The sequence below is a fragment of the Trachemys scripta genome, chromosome 7 (genome assembly GCF_013100865.1).
Source record: "Trachemys scripta elegans isolate TJP31775 chromosome 7, CAS_Tse_1.0, whole genome shotgun sequence".
NCBI lineage: Eukaryota > Metazoa > Chordata > Testudines > Emydidae > Trachemys > Trachemys scripta.
The window spans coordinates 101,547,153-101,567,968 of record NC_048304.1 but is presented as its reverse complement, the minus strand read 5'-3'; the positions used below and the strand labels follow the sequence as shown (position 1 = coordinate 101,567,968).

General features: G+C 37.9%; 1 protein-coding gene across 1 annotated transcript in view; it reads left to right on the top strand.

The window, feature by feature from the left end:
* The window catches only part of MGMT (O-6-methylguanine-DNA methyltransferase), a 294,502-nt gene extending 274,287 nt beyond the window's left edge, over nucleotides 1–20,215 (top strand). Inside the window, exons 5-6 of the mRNA XM_034776848.1 lie at nucleotides 8,966–9,105; nucleotides 18,840–20,215. Of these exons, the coding sequence (XP_034632739.1) occupies nucleotides 8,966–9,105; nucleotides 18,840–18,971 (272 nt within the window). The 3' untranslated portion in view covers nucleotides 18,972–20,215. The remainder of the gene's footprint in view (nucleotides 1–8,965; nucleotides 9,106–18,839) is intronic.
* Nucleotides 20,216–20,816: the final 601 nt, after the last annotated feature.

The following is a 20,816-nucleotide window of genomic DNA, read 5'->3' as shown; positions in this document are numbered from 1 at the left end:
CAGAGAATGGGGAGGATTCAAAGAAATCTAAATTGAACTGGAATCAGAGAAAAGGAATTGCTCTTATGCTTACCTCCATCATCCATTTTCCAAAGCAAGACTTTCCTGCCACTTCTTTGTAGGATGGAAGGAGATTGTTTTCCCAGTCCCTTCATTCACAGCATTTATTCCCCTCTCCTGTAGCAATTGCAATTTTGGTATATTACCTACAGCTCAGAAGGTGACCATGTAGCTTCTTCATTTAACTCTATGCTGCTTCAAATATCTGCACAAATCGCCTGGCAAGGGATGCTGTAGAGTGACATGGTCTGTGTCTTAGCCCAAGAGGGAATTGCAGTTAGCTCTGTAATTCCCAGCATCTCTTACCACCCTTTGGAATGAAAAGCCTAATGATAACTACTGAATGATATTTAGCTTAGATAAACATAGTTGCTAATGTGTTATAAATTAAGGATCCATATTTTGCACATGCTCTTGTTTGCATGTAAACTTCCAAAATAGGATGTACATTCTGGGAAAACATTAAAATTTTACAAATTTCCACAGATTTGAGATGCAGAAATTTAGTATAGTATGCTAGAGTTTTCTGCTCATTTCATTAGGTGTGTGTTATACTTTACCTTTATATGTGCATACCATTAGTTAGCATGTAAGAAAGGCCTCAGAACTAGGATCATTACTCAGGCAGAACTCCCACTGACCTTTAGGACATTTAGCCTGAATAAAGACTGATGAACAAAGCTGTTTGCTTGTAAGGATAGAACCCTGTCAACAATCTGAAGGGAACTATAGTTAAAGCCATATTAAACCAGAGATCAGACACAGGTCCTGTTGAACTGCATTCTGACATGGGTTGGCCTGCTGATGTGCACAAGGCTAAAGGTGTCCTTGTAACTGTATATCAAATATGGCAAAATTCTCTGTAATATTTAACCATATTTTCCCCTTTCCCTGACTTATGTGATACAGAAACATATAAATATAAAACACATGTATACACACCCCTTCACCTACGTTTATCTTCTCATAGCCTCTCATGGAGGAAAGAACTTTTCATCCCAAGGCAGAGCCACAGGTGAAACTCAAATCTGGTAGCAAACTTTCAGAGAACTGTGGTGTTTAGACATAGCATGTTAAATGTTTATATCTTTACATCCTTCAGTTTCAGATGAAAAATGTTTTCTCCCTTGAGCTGCACTTGCAGCACATACTCCAGGAAATATTGGAACATCCAGGTGCCATGTTGGTACCCTACCATTTTGAGGTCAGGATGGAAGGGGAAGATTTTAGTATTAACATTGAATTTCAAGGTCTATTACAAATGCTGGACTGTTCTTTACTTAAAATGCTTGAAGGAACCACTCTGCTGCTGTGCTGTCATTATCAGACAGTTGAAAGTTACTGTAATTTTGGTCAGGAGTTTTGAATATGTAATGAGAATTATTTGAACGGTGGATAGTTATATAATTGAATTTTGTTGCTGTTGACATAAAGTTTTCTACTGAAGCAGGAGAAAAATAGCATTGTTTGTTTTCAAAGTGAAATAACACCTTGAATTGTATCATTGAAATATACATAAGAGATGCAGCCTCAAGTGAGTTTTGTGGTCTCTCTCCTAAAAGGCACACTAGTAAAAATAAAAATACTATCTCACTGCTGTCCATTATGTATATCGCATAACTTTCTAATTTAATGTCTTAATACAATTATATGAATTTAGTGCTTGTAAAAGACATCAAAGTGACAGTCCCGGTGATCCCTATCCACAGCTCTGAAGTTCTCTGTCCACAGAACTAGTTCAGCACAAACAATGAAATAGAACAGCCTCACTTGCCCGGCCAATATATCTCAACCCTGACCTGGAGGGCTGACATCTGTGAGTGAATGAATTCAGTCTTCATACCCTTTCGCTTTGTGATGCCTCTATTGAAACTTCTCAAGGATGCCAGTGAGAGTTAATTGTGGTTATGGTTTTTCACAGTACTGCTGAAAAAACACTCAGTTTTCAGAGCTGTGCATTCATAGAATTTAACAAAAAAAAAAAGTCTTAACAAAGGATTGACATTTGCATGGTTGACACAAGGGCCAATCACAATACCAGTCCTTGTGAGCAGAACCTTTTGGCCTCTTATCCTCCCAGCAAGCAGATATCCTGAGAGAGGGCGAGAATAGATATGACTATGGTCCCACTCATCTGGACCCACACTTTCCTGTAGAGCAGTCTGTCCAATCCTAATGTCAAAATTGGGACATGGGTGTTCTGACCTAGTGGTCAGGGCAGGCAGGGGCAGGATACCAAAGTCAGGCAGTGGGAGCAGGTAGCTCAAGGGAAGCAGCGCTAAGCAGGGGAAACTCAGTTGAAAGACAACTTCCTCTTCCTGTGCTTGGTTTAACTAGAATCAGGGAACCAATCAGGATCTCCCTGAGTTCCACCAATCAGATCGCAGGACTGGAGTCCTCTGGCCTAGTTGAGCTTCTAGCTCTGGCAACTGTTGGCAGGACAGAACTTACTGGTTCCTAAAACCCTGTGGACCAAGTCTGATGCCTGTGGTTCCTGGTACCTAATGGATGTCATAGGACATGCACCTCCTGTGGATAGCAAACACTCCCAGAGACAGTTTTTCCAACTGATGCATAATCTCTCCCTTGCTCTCCTAAGGATAGTGCACCTCTGCTACACAGAGTTGTGTGTAAATCACACAGGCCATACCTGTTTTTAAATATTGGCTATATATAATCTATCTAATTTATCTATCTAGGTTTTAATATTGGACCCATTATACTGGTATCTGAACATCTCAGTGCTGAGGTACCCCTGAGTACATATTTACTCATGCAGTCCACCATGTTCTCACTGCTATTTTTAGCAAGCTAGCTAGATTAAAGCTAGTGCAGGCATGTCTCCAGAAGATCAAATCACAACCCCAGTTGTAGTGTAGATATACCTTTAGACCCATACGTCATAAACAGAATTGGTATATTTTAACTGAAGAATCTCCATTCCTGCTATTGATATATTATCCAGAAAAAGTCAGCCTCACTCTCAGGTCGAAGGTTGATTTTGAAGTAATAGCAGTAAGAAAAAAATAAATAAACTTACTCATTTTACAAGTAAAACTAATAGGGGAGTAATTGAGGGATGATAAAAATGGGACCTCACTATGGTTTGAGTGTTTTAGAGTCAATGTTCACTTTTAAAATATTTTTAAAAATACATATCTCACTATAAAATTAATTATGGATTGTATAAATTTAATAGGACATCTCCAAAATGAAAATTATTAATTTATTTTTACACTTTATGTTTGACCTTTATGAACCACTTTAGTCTTTTCTTTGGTTCTGCCACTTATGAGGTCATAAAGGTCATAGCTAACTTGTAAAAATAAATCTAATATTTTGACTAAGGCAAGGTCACATTCCACGTTCTGTATCTACTGTAATATATGTATATATCATGCAAGCAGACAAAGACTGCACAATTTACACAACTAATGTGGTAGATGTAGGAATTTGTCTATGTTTACATTTGGAAACACATTACAAATAGACTTGAATAAGTTATCTGGTTCCCAACAATGAGTTTTTGGTGAATAGTCTGCCTACGCTGTCCAGCCTCACTCTTGGCCCATGGGATAAGGAGGAGGAATTAGGCATCTTACCTTTTGAACTTACCCCAAAATTTTAAGACCTATAGAGGGAGAGAGGAAATTACTAGAATTCTTAATGGCGTGTCCACCATTCTGTCTGCTCTTCTTATATCTGGTTGCCTGCAGCATCTGGATCTCTGTGGTAGTTATTATGCCTAAATCAGAGGTTCTTAAAGTTCATTGCACCGCGACCCCCTTCTGACAAGAAAAATTACTATATGACCCCAGGAGGAGGGACCGAAGCCTGAGCCCACCCGAGCCCAGCCGCCCTGGGTGAGGGTTGGGGGGGGCAAAGCTGAGCTACACCGCCCTGAGCTGGGGGGCCAAAGCCGAAGCCCAAAGGCTTCATCCCCATGCAGGGGGCCTGTAACCTGAGCCCTGCCACCCAGGGCTGAAGCCCTCAGGATTCAGCTTTGACCCCAGGCAGTGGGGCTCGGGCTTCGGCTTGGGCCCCAGCAAATCTAAGCCAGCCCTGGTGACCCCAATAAAATGGGGTTGCGATCCCCTTTGGGATCCCAACCCACAATTTGAGAACCACTGGCCTAGATGCTTTGATAGTAGTTCGTCTTTGCATTTTATAATGCTTCCAGCCTTTAATTAAATTATTGTGACACACCCAACCATAAAATGAACATATGTTTTCAGTTTGTGTTTATCCTGCATTAAAGTAACCTGTTCATATGGGGAAATGTATTCTCACATGCACTGTATGACTAGAAAGTGGCATAGCACCTGTACCATTTGGGCATTAACAGTAAGTTAGTTAAAAACCCCTTTTTTCGGGTATTTATAACTTCACTTCAGACTCAATCTTGGCATACAACATGGGTTCTCAAACTGGGGGTTGGGAGGTTAATACATGGGGGGGTCGCGAGTTGTCAGCCTCCACCCCAAACCGCGCTTTGCCTCCAGCATTTACAATGGTGTTAAATATGTAAAAAAGTGTTTTTAATTTATAAGGGGGGTCGCACACAGAGGCTTGCTATGTGAAAGGGGTCACCGTACAAAAGTTTGAGAACCCCTGGCATACAAGCTTTCAGCCTGGGAGTGCATTGTTTGACCTTTTTTTCAACATAATTGCTTGGGCTGATGTTAGGTTATGAGTGTGAAGGTTTTAGATTTTTTGTTTTTTGTACTTGCTCAAATGTAACTTCGATTTCTTATAAAATTTGGGAAGTGATTAGCAGGTAATGAATCTAATTCCTGTTGTTTTTTTATTCTGAAAAGAACAAAGCAATAAGAAATGTCATACCTTCCAAATACTTGGAAAAGTTACTGTTGTGTGTGTTTAAAAGGTATTGTGGGGGGGAGGTTGGTTTTGTTGTTGTTGTCAGGGTTTTTTTAGTGTGGGGCAGCTATAGCTCTCATGTCTTTTCAATAAATAATATTGGGCTATATTTTCTGAATAATTTGTCCAAGCCAAACATCTGCAGCATGGAGGACTGAGGGAAGTAGGGGTTCAGACCTGTTCCATGAAAGGTATGGAGCTGCTGATGGGGGTAGGGAATGACTTTCAGCTTCTGTTAATGCACAGGTGCATAACTCTGTACATTTTTTTATTCCTGCCTTGTCTCCCCTTGCCTAGCATGACAGTGACCAAGGGGTCCAGATTCATAGTTATTGTTAACTCTGTTGACCATCCTATTGTGGACACTGAATGGCCAGAACCACTGCAGTTAGGTATCCAAATAAGAATACCCAGGGCTAAACTGTATTGGCCATCTCAAACAAAACACTGCCTCCAACAGAGCTACAGAATCCCCATACCAAGCCACAAGCAATCCCTGAAAACATAGTTCCTAGCTTCTGTAATCCCATGGAGCTCTCACATCCTCAGCAGTATATCCCTGAGAGCAGGGTTTTTTTCTCTCTCATATATGATTTCTTTCTTACCTTGTCATTTATTTGTTCAGTTTTCTATTTCTTCTTTACCCTCACCATTGTTTTTTCTTCTCCATCCCTTTTTTCTTCTTTCTTCTCCATTATATTTTCCACACATTCCTTCCTTCTTTACCATCTAGCCCAATTTCTCTTAGTGCCTTTCGAGAATGCACGGTATTTCCTACTGGCTGGCCACTTCCCCATGCAACCAACTTCCTCCTATTGCCCAGGACCTGGAATGAGACATCTCCTGACCTGCTTCAGAATGGCCAGTTGTTGTCTAGGGGGAAGCATAGGTTACCCAGGTCGGTGGCCTAGTACACCTTAAGCCCTTTGTCCGACATGAACTTCTAACATGCATCTTTCATTGAAATACCTTTAGCCCTGCAGCCTGGACTTCATTATACGGTTCTCTTAAAAGCAATGCAAGGAAAAATCAGCAGGGACTGTATATTGCTATCTATGCCTGTTATTGTGGTTCCCCATCTCTATGGGAGGAGTGAGTTTTATTGAAAGATTTCAAGTTTTGAATGAATCCCTTATTTACAGTCTTCAGATATGATCAATGCAGCTATTAGAAAAGCTTGTTTCTAGCAGGTTCAGTTGGACAAGAAAGCCATCACCAATCAAAAAGCCAGCGGTGTCTCTTGGGCCCACAATTCTTTACCTGTATGGTTATAAGATACCTGATACCCACAGTTCTGGAACCTTCATCTCCGCATATCACCCCTTTCACAATGTAGTGTGCATTTAGGGATAAAATTTGAGAAGCTGCTTACCAATTAAAACAGAATATATGTTTGAACAAAGTCAGGTGCTCTATTGTTAGCAACAACATTGTCTGGAAAGAGGGCAGCAGAGAGTCTACTATATTGAATGGAATATATTTCTTAAGCAACATATACAATATGTACACCATAATAGTGGCAGGGGTGGAGAACAGAAAACACTTGCTAGTCATTTTGGATGATGTAGTATACCTCAATCATGGCTCTGCTTCGATCTGCAGCTCAAGAATTATGCAGTCATCCTAACCTCATGAAAATATAAAGCATTTTCATGTGTATGTATATATAGAGAGACAGAGAGAGAATGTGTGTTAATTTTTATGTGCAAATTTTACTACACTTTATAATGGTATTTAATAGCATAAAATGTTGGCACCGGTATTGAAAATTGGTGAAGGTTCAGCCATCTGATTTTGAGCAGGTTATGCATACAGGCACTAACACTTGTAGACAGTTTAATAACAGTATTTGGCACTGTCTCTTCGAGCTGCTTAAACTAATTAATGCATTTGCTCCCTACAGGGCAAAATTGAGTTTTCAGATACATTTATAAACTGATGTGCATGATTGCTAAATATTTCATTATTTTGAGCTATAACATCTAACGTTTTGTGACAGTAAAGATACAGTATATACTGTTTCATTTGAAAAATTGTACAGTGAATCAGAAAATATTATCTCTGTCCTTACATACGGATACATAATTGTTTTATTATACAATATTTTTAGAATGTTAAAAGGTACTCAATAATTTGGCCATCACGCTACAAAGAACCATTATTGCTTTGCTCTCAAATGATGATTTTGGAACCATTCCATTGTTTCCTATAACTATTCCATGCTCCAGTTAAGTTTGCACAGACTTCTCATTTTATTCCTACAGGTTTTGTAAAGTTCCAGGTCCACCTACCCTGCTGGCCTAACCCGCCTCCTATTTCTCTGCCAAAAAGGGTGGGGGTCGGGACGGGGAATTTGGAGTGAGTCCCTCGCAATGTGGATTTACTTTATTTCATTGTTAAAAAATGACATCAGGCAATAATTCCCTGAAATCCCTGAGTGCTCAAGGTTAACACTAATCTTGCTGGCTTAAAAAGAGGTTAAAAAAATAATAAGTAACAATTTGATTTGAAATAAACCTTTCTAAAGAAATCACAGTAAACAAAATCTGTTTGCCTAAGGAAACCCTCCTAGCAATCAGCTAGTAACACAACTGCATGTGCTAATGAACCCAAAGCTGTTAATGTGGTTTCTTCAGTTAAATTGATTCATGAATTTTGAAGAGAACATTATCTAATGAATTTTCTTTGAATAGAAAGCAATTAAAAGGACAAATCAGTCTGATTAACCCCAAAGTCACCCTACTGCCACAAATGGTGTACAGTTTGAAATTATATCATAAAAAACTAGAGCAGATTTGCTATCTCTTTGCCCTCTACTAATCCATGTAAATTAATGAACAACAAAGTTAATTTCTTTGATGACCCTTTTCTAGTATCACCTGGATTATGCTGATGTTTAATTTGCTTAATGTTATAATAAAGACTAAACAGATTTTTTCAATGAAGTGATTATCATTCCCTTCAGTTAAGCAGTGATTTTTATTATTTAACACACAAATAATGGTGTATGGGTTTCCTTTAAGCACAAAATCACATTTCACTAGGTTTGCATATAACATAGTCAGTGGCACTCGGTACCAGAATAAGAAGAAAATATTTTTAATCAGTTTGTTTCATTGCCGAAGGATGAGACTGGTGTTTTCATCATTGTTTGCTTCTTATTTTTTATTACAGTTTGTTATCCACAGTAGAGATGTTTTGTAGTTTTCATCACAGCTTCTGCAAGTGTTTTGGAAGAACAATAGCTGTTAAACCAAACTAAATCTGAAACTAGCTGTTGGTTTTCTTACCGTAAAATAATCCTTGGGTGAAAAGTTAAAACTGTGCAAACAGAGGGGGAAATGTTCTAATGCATTCATTTATGCAATATTGCAACAGGATGAAAACTAAAAGCAATTTGATGATTGCAAATTAAAACTAAAATAATGGAAGTTATTTTATTTGTCATGTCCTTATCATTAAGGAGGTACTGTACATTGAAGGTCACAGACAGTCCTTACATTTTATAATGTCTAGAATTCTGAACAGTAGCTTGGGGGTCTCTACTATAAAATGCAGTCAGCCAGGATAATACCAAGTCCACTGGCTCTAGGGCTTCTTTTCCAGTGTGTCCCAGCTGAAGTTTGAAATTAACTAGAGATACAAGAGCTTTGTAAAATAGGTAGAGCCAGTTATTTCTTCCCTCTTTAATTTGACTGTGTGCTAATTTATATTCTGCCAATTTAATGGAAAACCATATTATATGCGTTAACAGGATAATTGTACTTGAAGCAAATTAAAAATATAGAAAAATCAAAGCCTTAAATCCCCTTTTTATAGTGATCAATTACTTGAAACACTCTAATAATCATGTATTTAAATACAGTAATACAGAACACAATAACAGGACTGAATATCTGGACTGTTTTAATTTAAAATAGAAAAGTTGCTGTTCATTCCATAGTTTGTGTAAGAGTTCTTAATGATTTTTATCTTGGCTATTTAAGCCATTCTTATGAATAGTGTATTGCTGCTTCATTTTTTACAGATTCATTCACCAGGCAAGTGCTATGGACCCTGTTGAGAGATGTGAAATTTGGAGAGGCCGTTTCTTACAAGCAATTAGCAGACCTGGCAGGCAACAGCAAAGCAGCAAGAGCAGTGGGAGGAGCAATGAGAAGCAATCCTGTAAGTTCATGTCAACTTTCAAATAAAGTTGATGGAAGATGGTGGGTTTAGACGGAAAGCTTTGTGGGCTAAATGTCATTAGATTAAATTTATCTGCTATGAAAACTACTCTACCATGAGTAATAAGGTCAGTAAGTGTTTTTAATCAGCATTAATGCATAAACCAGTTTAATATGATTTATTCCCCACCATTTATGGTGTTAGTAGATTTGAAAAGAAGCATTGCACTTGTTTTAATTTAATTCGTCAACCTATAGACATTTTGTTATTCTTAAACTTTTTTTATACTCTTGGGAATGTGGAATCCTTTGTCACTTAACAGTGACACTTTCTCACAGGATGTGAATGGCTTTTAACTGAGTTATAAACTAGTTCATCCCTCTGGGCCTGAAAATAGTTCTGGCAATGTGAGAGGAGCAAATAGATTATTCATTCATAAAGGCACAAGTAGGACTCAGATTCCCAGCTGCTCAGGTTCTGGGTTGTCTGGGCTGGCCAGGTTCTCTCCCCACTTCAGAGGTTGAACCAGAACCTCAGCTGGTGGAAATGGACTCCATTAAACTCAGTGGAGTTATCAAATGTACATGAGATGAGGGTCTGGACCTCTGGTTTGGTGAAGCCATTGGTGAGCCCTCTAACTGCCTCAGATACTTTCAGTATACCGAATTGGCTCAAGTTTGGCTGGGATCCATTAGTGTGACTATATATTAAACAAGGTTATGTAGGTCCTGGCACATGGGTTAGGTCATTAGAAATCAGCATGTGGATGGAGAAGGAAAAGGGAGTTTGGCTTCTCAACTCCACTGTATTTGGGCTTTGGGATATTTGCCCCTTCCCTGAGTTTAAACCAATAGATTCTGGATGTGTATCTCAGTATGACATTGGTTGCAACTTTGGTGCACTAGCTGATGCCAGGACTGCAGGCCATAGTCAGCCCTTGGTATCATCTGTGGAATCCACACTCTTTATTCTTAAACTAATAGGACAGTATTGGTTTCACCATTCATTGTTACACAAGTACAGAAAGGGGAAGGCCAGGAACATCTTTCAACTGATGCCCCAGCTACCTGCTTACAAAGACATTTTATTTATTAACATTCTATTAATAACATCGTGGCTTTTTCAGCCATTCTTGAGCATGTTTCTCCTCATTACCAAATGCCCTCAGAATGTGTATCTTTCCATACTTTACTATGTCTTTATTTCTCTGGCATCATATCTGCTATAATCTTTGACCTTCCATGTTATTTTTATATTCAGTTTCCTCAGGTTTTTCTTTAATAAGGTACATAAGAGACTACAACATGTGGTAGGAAAGTGAATACAAAAATTTGTATTCACAAGTGGAGGTGACTTTACATATACAAATCATAAAATTTTGCTTTTCATGGTGCCACATACACTGTGAATATTTATCCTGATTTATAAAGGAAATCTAGCATAACTGACCCACATACTGGGACTTGTAGTTCTAAGAACAGCATGCAGATTTAAATAGAAAATAACAGAGACATGTCAAAAAGAAAATCCTTTTGGAATACAATAAAATTATACATGTTCTTGTGCAGAATGTATATGGGACTTCTAATTAGAGGTATAGGAGATATGCAGTAATGAAAGACTTTGTGTTGAAAAAGACAGGAGCATCATTACAGTATAATAATATTAATATTTTATATTAGCAAGTTTCCATTGTGAAATGTTGGTATGGCATTGTATTAGTATATGCCTTTCCCTAACACAGTGCAGTAATCTGTAATTGTTATGTTAAAATGTGGTGGTATATCAAGAACAGAAAATACTGTAGCTGCAGCATGGGATGGATCCCATTTTTAAAAATTGCCATAGCTTTGCTGTATATTTTCAGAACTATTTTCATCCTTGCTCACAGGAGAAAAAGCAGGAATTTTCACACCACAACCTGCTGTTACCTCTACTTTGGATGCTGCTGCTCCACTGCAGCCTGAGGGCAAAGCTGGGTACATTTCTAGGCAATAGCAATTACATATCCTTTTGCACAAAACTACATTGTTATTCTTTGAGAACTGTTTCCTGTAGGTTTGCATTGTATTGCCTTGTCTTAATGTACACCATATTGTATTGGAAAGCAATCTATCATATTAAAATAAGCTGTATTGTCAAGTACAGCACAACGTATTGACAAAACATGGTATCATACTTTGTAGATTGTTTCATATGAAAGTCTCATATGCACTTACAAAATTCTTAATATACTTTTTGCATTGCATTTGCAAACTTCACAAACACAACAGACATAGTATATTTGACAATACATTAGCTGTTTAAAATTTTAATTTTTTCAATGAGGGAGGGTAATGAGGTTTTAAATCTAACTAAACACAGTTCATCCATTTTGACGTAGTATTAAATATTTCGGTGAAATTGCAGGTTGAGTCCTTATAAGCACTACTGCATTACAACTGCTACATGAATAATATACATGTCTTTATTATGATGGAAATGCCCTTTTTGAGTAATCATCACCCTTGTATAATATGCCAAAAATGCATAAATCAGTTGCTTTTACAGCATTCAGAAGAGCTAATTGTTGTTATTGTTTGTCCACCAATGTGTCCTGAGTTTAAGGATATGCCTGAAAAGAAAGTGTGCAATTTCAAAAGCCAGTGTGAGTAAACAGATTTTTGTACATAACATAATGGTTTAAGGTTTAGTAAATACAGACTATAATCCTTAATGTACCAGCTATGCAAAATACTTACCACAATATATGACATCAGCACTTGTTGGCATATATTATTTGGTTATTGACAGTTGACTGGTACTAGTAACAGTATTCAGAAACATGTATTGTTTTGCAACCTGTCTGATGAATCTATTAATCTCCATAAATGTGCCTGTCCAAATATGACCAAAGTCACTAAAATTATAAAACATGATTTCCTGAGGGTTGACAATTGTATTATTACTAGAAACAAGTGTTTTAAAAACAGAACTATATGTAAAAACCTACCATGACTAAAATCAAAAGTAATAATAAAAAAATGTATGCCTTATATTTTCCACTACTTAACAAAATACTTCTCTCTTCTACAAATCATGTCTGGTTGGTACTTAATTTCTGTAGTATACATTGTACAAGTTTCCTTTGTAGTTAGGTTGCTTCACATAATTCATACAATGACCTTCAACTTTATGAGAAGGTGGAAAAGGTGCCGGCAGCAGCTGAGAGATGCAACATCTTTGCTTCAAATTATGCCAAGGACATGGCAGGGATGGCTCACCTTTTGCAAGAAAAACTTCAAATAGTTTACTGCAGTTTAGATTGATTGTGAGGTCTGTGGTCCTCAAAGGGAACCCATAAAGTTCAATTAAAAATCTCATTAGAATACTATAGGAGGATCAAAAAGAAATCACAGAGACTCATGGGAGATACGGAATGTTGGGCTGATTAGTCCAAGGCCATCATAAATGACTGTTCTATGACTTAAATAAGATGTCTTCAGTGGTCTGTTAACAGCAGCAATAGCTGTATAAAGTCTCTTTATATTCTTTCTGCTTATGTTATTGTTCAGACTAAAACCTAACTAAGTGTATAACTTGACACTAATATCGATCTAACGTAAGTCAAGAATATTATTCAACCAACATTTTTGAAACATTCAAGATTGAATAGAGTAATTGTGCATTTAAGAGAAGATCGTGAAGTATGGATTTGAAATGTTGCAAATGCATAAAACTAGTTGTGCATTAATTCCTTAGGTGGCTGGCAATAAACTTGAACACATGCTGGTTCATATTATAGTATTTGTTTCTATCAGGGAATAGGGGAGAAAAAGCAATGGGACATGAGAACACTGAAAGATTATTTTTAGCTAAGTGTGATTTTTGTTGTATGTTATAACTTGATATTTCAGCTGTTTCCATTATGGCCTCACTGATCTATTTTTGACAGTTTGGCAGCTTTCTATAAGTATTCAGTCCATCAACCAGTATAATAGGATGGTCAGTTTTCTATTGCGTCAAATTGAAAACTCTTAACAAGCAGAGCACCACAGTTGAACACCATTCTGTTTCATCCTCAGACAGAATTTGCTAAATGCAGTTCAGAGGCAATCAATACATTGTGCAGAGAGTTTTTTCCCCACCTTTTTCTAAACAAACGCATTATTGAGGAGTTAGTTTATTCACAGATTGCCATGAGCGTTAATGACCACCGGAGTCTTGTTCTGCCAGTCACCTAGATGGCTGTTGATAAAGATTTAGCATCATGTTCTAAGTGTCAGGCCTGTCAGTAGTGCTGAACCATTTGACCAGAAGAAAAAACGCACAGGGAGCTATTGATTACAGCTTCTCAGTGTCACTTGTTCACCAGGATTTAGGTATTGATGAGGCTGCGAGTGAAAACAAGCTCTTTCCCTTGTGGGCCTCTACCCAGAAGAACAAAAGCAAAGTTGGAGAAAATATTCAGCTGGAACCTGAATCAGAGGGATTCCATTATTGATTGAAGGGCCCCTTCATGTTATTTTTGTTGGAGACAAATCTATGGGTTTGGAAGTTTTATAGCATTTGAGATAGGGTCTGTGTAAGTGATGGATTCATGTATTGGATGAATTAGATTTCACAGCATGAAGATTTCAATGGAGCTGTAATGTTATGAACTGCTTGGTTATTGATAAAAATTACATTACATGTAGCTGAGGTTTTAAAGCAGAGGATTGGGATAGTATTCCTTTCCAAATGTCCTTAGGGCTCTAATAAATTTTAGCAGGTTTAATTATTTTAGTAGTCTGAAAATTGTCACCACAATTAGACCAAACTGAAGTGATATTCAATATTTTTAAATTACCAGGTGATTGTAATGCATTTTCTTTAATTATTTCCAATGCGGAGTAGAATGCTGCATACACACACGGTACATAACAAACAAGTCATATACACATCATACATTATGACAAATATGGCATAAATTACCTAATTTCTGCAACCGTGGCCAAAATATTATTTATTTTGCACCTTTGATGTCATCACTTGCACTTTGCCTGTTAATTTGTGCCAGTACTACTTTTGGTTCCCAGCAGCGGTAATCTTTTACATAAAAAGAACCTAGCATCAAAACACTTTCTCACCCTATCCACCTAACTTAAGCACCGCCCCAAAAAAGAGGGATCAGATTAAAAGCAGGAATCAAATTAAACTTGCTATAATCTGTTTTGGACTAGTGCCAAGGTTCTAATTCCTTGCTCCCCTCAGAGATAGGAACAGAAGGTGCATCCCACTGGAGATATGAGATGCCCGGATTTCCTCTTATATATAAAGCATCTGGGTGAGATTTGCATGGTACAAGAACATGTTAGTGGTGGGCCATCAGGGATCCGATTTCTGCTCTATAGAATGATCTGTGCCAGCCCCAGGGTGAATTACAGCAGCCTATGGACTGCTTTAACTTATGCCAGCTGGCTGTGGTCCCCAAAGGATCATACTCCAGCTGAGAATTGGTGGCATGTCCTTTTCCACCTGAATACACACACTGCTTCAGGAGGAAGTTGGCATAGGAGTGGACTTTACACCAGCAGAGCAGTGTGCCTCTCCCTCACTCTCTGAGGGAATTCTCAGCTGGCCAGCTACAGACAGTCTCACTCTTTCATACCACACGAGTAGCACAAAAGAGCTGGATCAGGAGGAGTGTGTATGGCCCTTTAGGTTTGCAAGGTATATGACCTTAGCATCAGAACACCCTGATTTATAGAAAAGCTAATATAAATATCTTTGCATTTTTTTACAAGTTATTATTGCTGTTTATACTGTCACTCCAAGACCTGTAGGTAGTAACTAATATAGATTTTATGGATGGAAAGATATCAAGAAGAATATCAATAATTTTAAAAATAACTTCATTAAAGTGTGGCGTAAACAGAACACATGATGGTGTGGTGGTGTATAAAATTTGTATTGATGCTTGTTGGAAATGTCCTGCATAATTCACTTGTGGCGTTGCCAGTTGTGAATAAGTTCAGTCAACTTTTTATACCACCATGTACTACATATGGTCTACATCTAAGTTTTAAAAAATAATTTAACAACCTATATAATATCCATTACCCTATCTCCTTTCCATCATCAGCTTTTTTTTAATCCATTTGCCTTCCATTTCTGTTCAAGGGCTTGATCCTGCAAAGTGCTGAATGTTGAGGGCAATTAGCACCCTGCAGCTTTGAGATCCAAGTTCATATTCTTACCTCTAGAGTACTTAAATAAGCATAGTTTGAGCCTTATAAAGGAAAAACTGCAAAGTGGAATAGAAAATGAATCAGTGTAATGTTTTTCATCTATTCATACAGATTAAGAAGGCTGTACCAAATAATCTTGAATCTAAAATGTTCAGCATCTTGAAGGATGCACTTTTTAGTACCTCATTTCCTTTCACAGTTGCATCACTGCATTTGAAATACTATCCCGTTACCAAAACAAATGTTGTAAGATTAAAGATGATGTGCTGAATTTTTTATGATGTGCATTTCAAGGATGATATATAAACACCAGTAATAAAAAAATCATTGCATTTATGTACTTCTCTACATTATCAGTATGTTATGTAATTTTTCATGTACATTTTTGAAAACGCTTGACATTCTCCTATGAATGATATAAAGCAAAAGGTATAAAACGGTTTCTCAAATTGTTTAGGGTGCAAATTAAATGTATCCTGGTATAGGTTTTAAATATACAAAATCAGTCTCAGATTGACTTACTGTTAAATAATTATTATCATAATAATCTTACATAGTACTTCTCATGAAAAGTTCTCAAATATCTTTACCAAAAAAAGTATCATATTATATATGGGAAACCGAAGCACAAAGAGGTGAAGTGACTTCTCCAAAGTCATTGAGCAGGCCAGTGGCAGAATTGGGTCTAGAATCCAGGTTTCCTGAGTCCCAATCTAGTGCTCTATATACTTGCCGACACTGCCTTCCCTAGTTGTTAAAGTGGTAGCAAAGGGATAGCTGACAAATGTTTCATTTTCTAAAACTGCAACTCTGTTCTCTTTTTGTATTTTAGCTATTTGTAATGCACCCATTGCTATAGCACTTAGATCCTATACAAAACCGTAATATTATTCTTACTCTATGAATATTATTTTTTCCTCTTGGAAAGTTATTTTCAGCATAACCAAATATTCATAATTCAATAGCTATTTTTGGTTATGCTACCATGCTATTGAATGCTCATGAGCTTCTGTATGCAAACCTTTTCTTTGAGCTTTTGAGAAACACTGATAAATTATATACCGTATACAGGACCTGAAACATGATCTTCCTTTTCTTCCATGTCTACACAGATGCATTGCTTTGCAGGACCAGGATCTGCGTGAGCCCTTTGTTATCGACACTATGGTCCAGTTCCTGCCCTGGTTTAGAACAGTTTGCAGTGCTTTCACTGTGCAAAGGTGTCCTAAAGTTGTAGACACTGGAATACTCTTCTTCTGCAGGGAGAATTCTAAGGTGACCTAGAGATACCATAACAGATGCTGTGTCCACCACTTCCCAACCCCTGACACAAAGGGCGTGGACCAGCAATCCCCGGAGAGGGGTGGGGTTATTTGTCAGCAAACACAGACTGCTTTAGTCTTCGGGCTGCTCTAGTTTATGCTGGGGACCAGACCAGCACATAGATGGCCCCTGGATTGAGGACCATAAGGATCATTTCAATTGCCTTTGTCTCCCCCTCTTCTCCACTATGCCAAGTGCTCCTCATTGGCAACTCAGAATCTTGGAGGGGTCTCACATGCGTGCACATTTTCTAACTCTGAAGACTTCAATAGGGTTGCATGGGATCTAGCTGAGGGCAAAATCTGCCCCCTTAGCTCTCTCTTTCCTCCTCCTCCTCACCAACTCATAAACCACTTCAAAGATACCTTCATGTATGTGTATCATTTATGCATGATTTATGTATCTCTACTCAAAAAAAACCCACAGGATATATTTGTGTTTAAAATGGACATGCCTCTCCATCTTCACATAGTCTCCTCTTCGCTGCCAAGGAGTATGCAATCCTAAGAAAGGGACAGAGTCAGCTGAAAAATATGCTTTACCATCTTCCAAAATGAAGATTTTGGCAATAGCAGGGTATGTAATTTAGGGCCGCCCAATGAGTCATTAACAAATCCGCTAACAAGTTATATGGGGTTTCTGGGCCCATTTACTCTGTTGTTTAATTTGAAAAGTTGTTACCATGAGAACCAGATTGTTTTTGTGCTGACTCTGGGATACAGAACACCTGTTAAACCCTCTCATATAGGCAGTCAGGATTCTCATATAAGAAGTGCAGTTTTATTCGGCACTGGACAAGACAGTGACCACTAACAACTGGAGGCATCTGCAGCTGGTATCTGCAGAAATCTCAGCAACATGACAATTTTTTGCACTCTTAATTTACTGTAAATTTGTGCTTCGCCTGTTTGTTTCAGCAGAAGAACATCACATCACTTACAATTAATTTCTTAAAGAGGAACTAGACTCCTTTGATTACATTTGTCTGAATTCTTCTTATACGTTTGTGATTCTTGTGAAAGGGAAGCCCTCTCTTCTTCACGGTATGTTTCACTCTGGCAAAGTGAGGATGGTAGTTCAGCCTCTATGGCTCAGTCATCCCATTTCCTCTTGACACTGTCAAGAGTGATATTTGTGACAGCAACATTTGTGACCTGTTCACTGGGAACTTGCCTGAAACCACCAACTCATTTCATTTAGGCCACCAAAATGCTATCTGATTGCGAGGACTTTTGGCTGCTAACAGTCTAAGCTTTATTTTGGCCACTGGCCTGTGAATGACACTTCACAACCCATTATCTATCACTGAGCTGTCCAATTGTGTGTTTGAGTCTGTGGTGTTGAACTGCAGGGAGGGCAGAGCAAAGGCATTTTTCTCAGAGAACATACAATATGTTTTACATGGCGTTTACTTGTTCTTTGGGAGGAGACCTTTGCCTCCTCTTTAAGGACCCTAACAATCTCTCCATGTTCCGCTCTTTTTAATCCCTTATCTCTATACTCAAAACTGTATGTTTATTTTTCCTGCTCAAAACTGGGTTAGTTTCCTCCTCAGAGCCCACCAGTGTCACTAATTAACTGCCCAGAGGGGTCAGTACCGAGTGATAAACACTCCTTTCCTACAAGGTCTGAGTGTACTGTGTCCACTGCATTCCCAGGCTACATCCTTCCAGTGAGCCAGAAATCAGTCCTGGACTTGGCAACTGACATTCCCATGTACCAATACAGCAAATGGCCACTGTACCAGCCCATAACTTAATATTTGAATCCAGATCACCAATAATTTAATGGCATATTAGTAGCCATCCTAACCCCTCTGTCCTTGGTGGGCCTACACATGTCTGGTTTCTTTGAGCACTTACTGGTGAATGGTAAAAGTGACTGCTGTTGTAGGCTATTCTCCTAGGCTAGAGGCTTTCTTCCCAGATCTGCTGCTCCCATAGTCTGCTATAAGAGCTAGGGGACACAGCGAGCAGATAGGATCCACCACAGACAAATCGGAGATGGATGCGGAGCCTGACTCTGTGCCAGCACTTGCTCCTGCACAGTGCCCTGGCCTTACTGGCACCCAGCCAGGGCCCGCTAGGGTGGGATTTACATTTCTGACCAGAGAACCACAAGAACTACAATTCATCATAATCTCGAGAAAAGACAGACAAATGATTCAGAAACCTTATTTTTGTATGTGAATGTATTTTGCAGGTTCCGATTCTAATACCATGCCACAGAGTGATTTGCAGCAGTGGACAGACTGGCAACTACGGAGGAGGAACTCATCTGAAACAGTGGCTTTTGTCACATGAGAAGCTTCAGAAAGAAAAGTTAGCATATTGATGCAGTTCAGCCACAGCTGTTATACAGCCAAAACACATAACCAAAGATACTTGGCTTATAACAAGCTTTCAGAACACACAGTAGAATTCAGGAAAATGGTAAATATTTGAGTGACATATAAATATAATACAACATCCGAAGTGAAATGTGTGGTGGCACTACTATATTAAAAAAGCTGGATGTGTCCTAGGGGACGCAGCTTGTATGCCCTTTCTTGTTTTTACATTTTACAGCAGAATGAGTACAGCGGACTGTGCCTGTTGTGCATGTATTTTGTTCCCATCTCCAGTCCTGTTTTGTTCTATTTTTAATGTCCATTAAAGCAAGGATAAGGGAGTGGGAGGGGCATGGCAAATGTTAGGTGCAACTGCCCCTCTAAGGAAGCATCTGGCTCACAGAGGGGACAGCCGGCAGTCTGAAGCCTTTGCGTGTTTCTGAGAGCAAAATGAAATGCAAAAGCTTCAGCACACACCTCCCTGTTCCTGCCTAGCTTTGTATTTGTCCAGATTGAAAAGCTTGTACCTCTGCCAGGATTGGTGCCCAAGATTCTCCTGTTTTTCTTTGATGTTTGAACTGTTGAAATGATGTTTTACGTAAACAGTTGTTAATTAAACACATTGAGAATCATTCAAAAGGAAATGGCTATTGAATTGCCTATTCACAGCTTTTCTTTTCAAATTGTTTGAGATGCTTAAAAGATATGAATAAAAATTATTGTCTTTATTAACATTGCAGTAAGTAGACAGAAAAGTAGATGCTGGTAAATTATTTTATGCCAAATAAAGAGCTTTTTTCAAATTAAGCAGTTACGTTACCGTAGTTTTCTCAAAAAATTTAAATTGTTATATTTTTTGATAAGTAATATTGTGATTATTATTTTATTTAGCTTTCATGTGCATTATACAATACTCTGCGTAGTTAGGGGAAAGCTTTTTTTTCATATAGGTTATCCATAGAAAATATAGGCAGTGAAAGGATATTGAAGCTAAAATTTCTGATTACTTAAAAAGGATTCCATGAAAGTAAAATATTACAAACTACCAAGAGCTGAAATTTTCAGTCTGGGAGTCATAAATTATAACATGGAAATACTGATTTTATGGGGTTTTTTTCATATTCTTGTAGGTGTCTCTTTAGAAAGCTCATTGCTAACAAAGAAATTACTGTATTATATTACAATGTATTACTTTGTTAATGCAGCATTATTGATATCTTACCTTTTTAATAAAGTTATGTTATGCATGTACATGTTTCTGTGTGTATGTGTGTAAATAAAATGCAGTACATGATATATGGAGAAAATAAACTATACCCAACTGTACAATATAAGGCTGTATTTTTATCAAGGGTTTCTGGTGGCAATATAAACCAAGAAAGCAAAGCTCAAGTGGTTTGTACATGTCACCAGAACCCTGAGATAAAAATATAGCCTTATAATATGTACAGTTTGGGTGTATTTTATCTTTTATAATATGTGGATACCAACAAGCAAACACAATGCCTTGTGTAAACTTTAAACTTTTTCAAATATTACATCACTTGCTGCTTATCTGTAGATATTTACATTTGTTTTGCCATAAATTTGTCCTTCTTTTTCTGAAATAGTAAATATGAATGTCATGAAGACACTATCATTGAGTACAGTACCTGTAAATCATTTAAAGTGTAGAGGAACAGATTTTTAGCAAAACCTCAACCCAGCCTCCAGTTTTGTACTTTAACTTCCATGCACAAATATTTTCAGGTACAATTTTGTGTCCACAACCTTTTGTAGGTGCAATTTATATCATTAGACTGTCTAACTACTTGATTGTACTCGGGTACTTAAACACCTTAATGGCATCT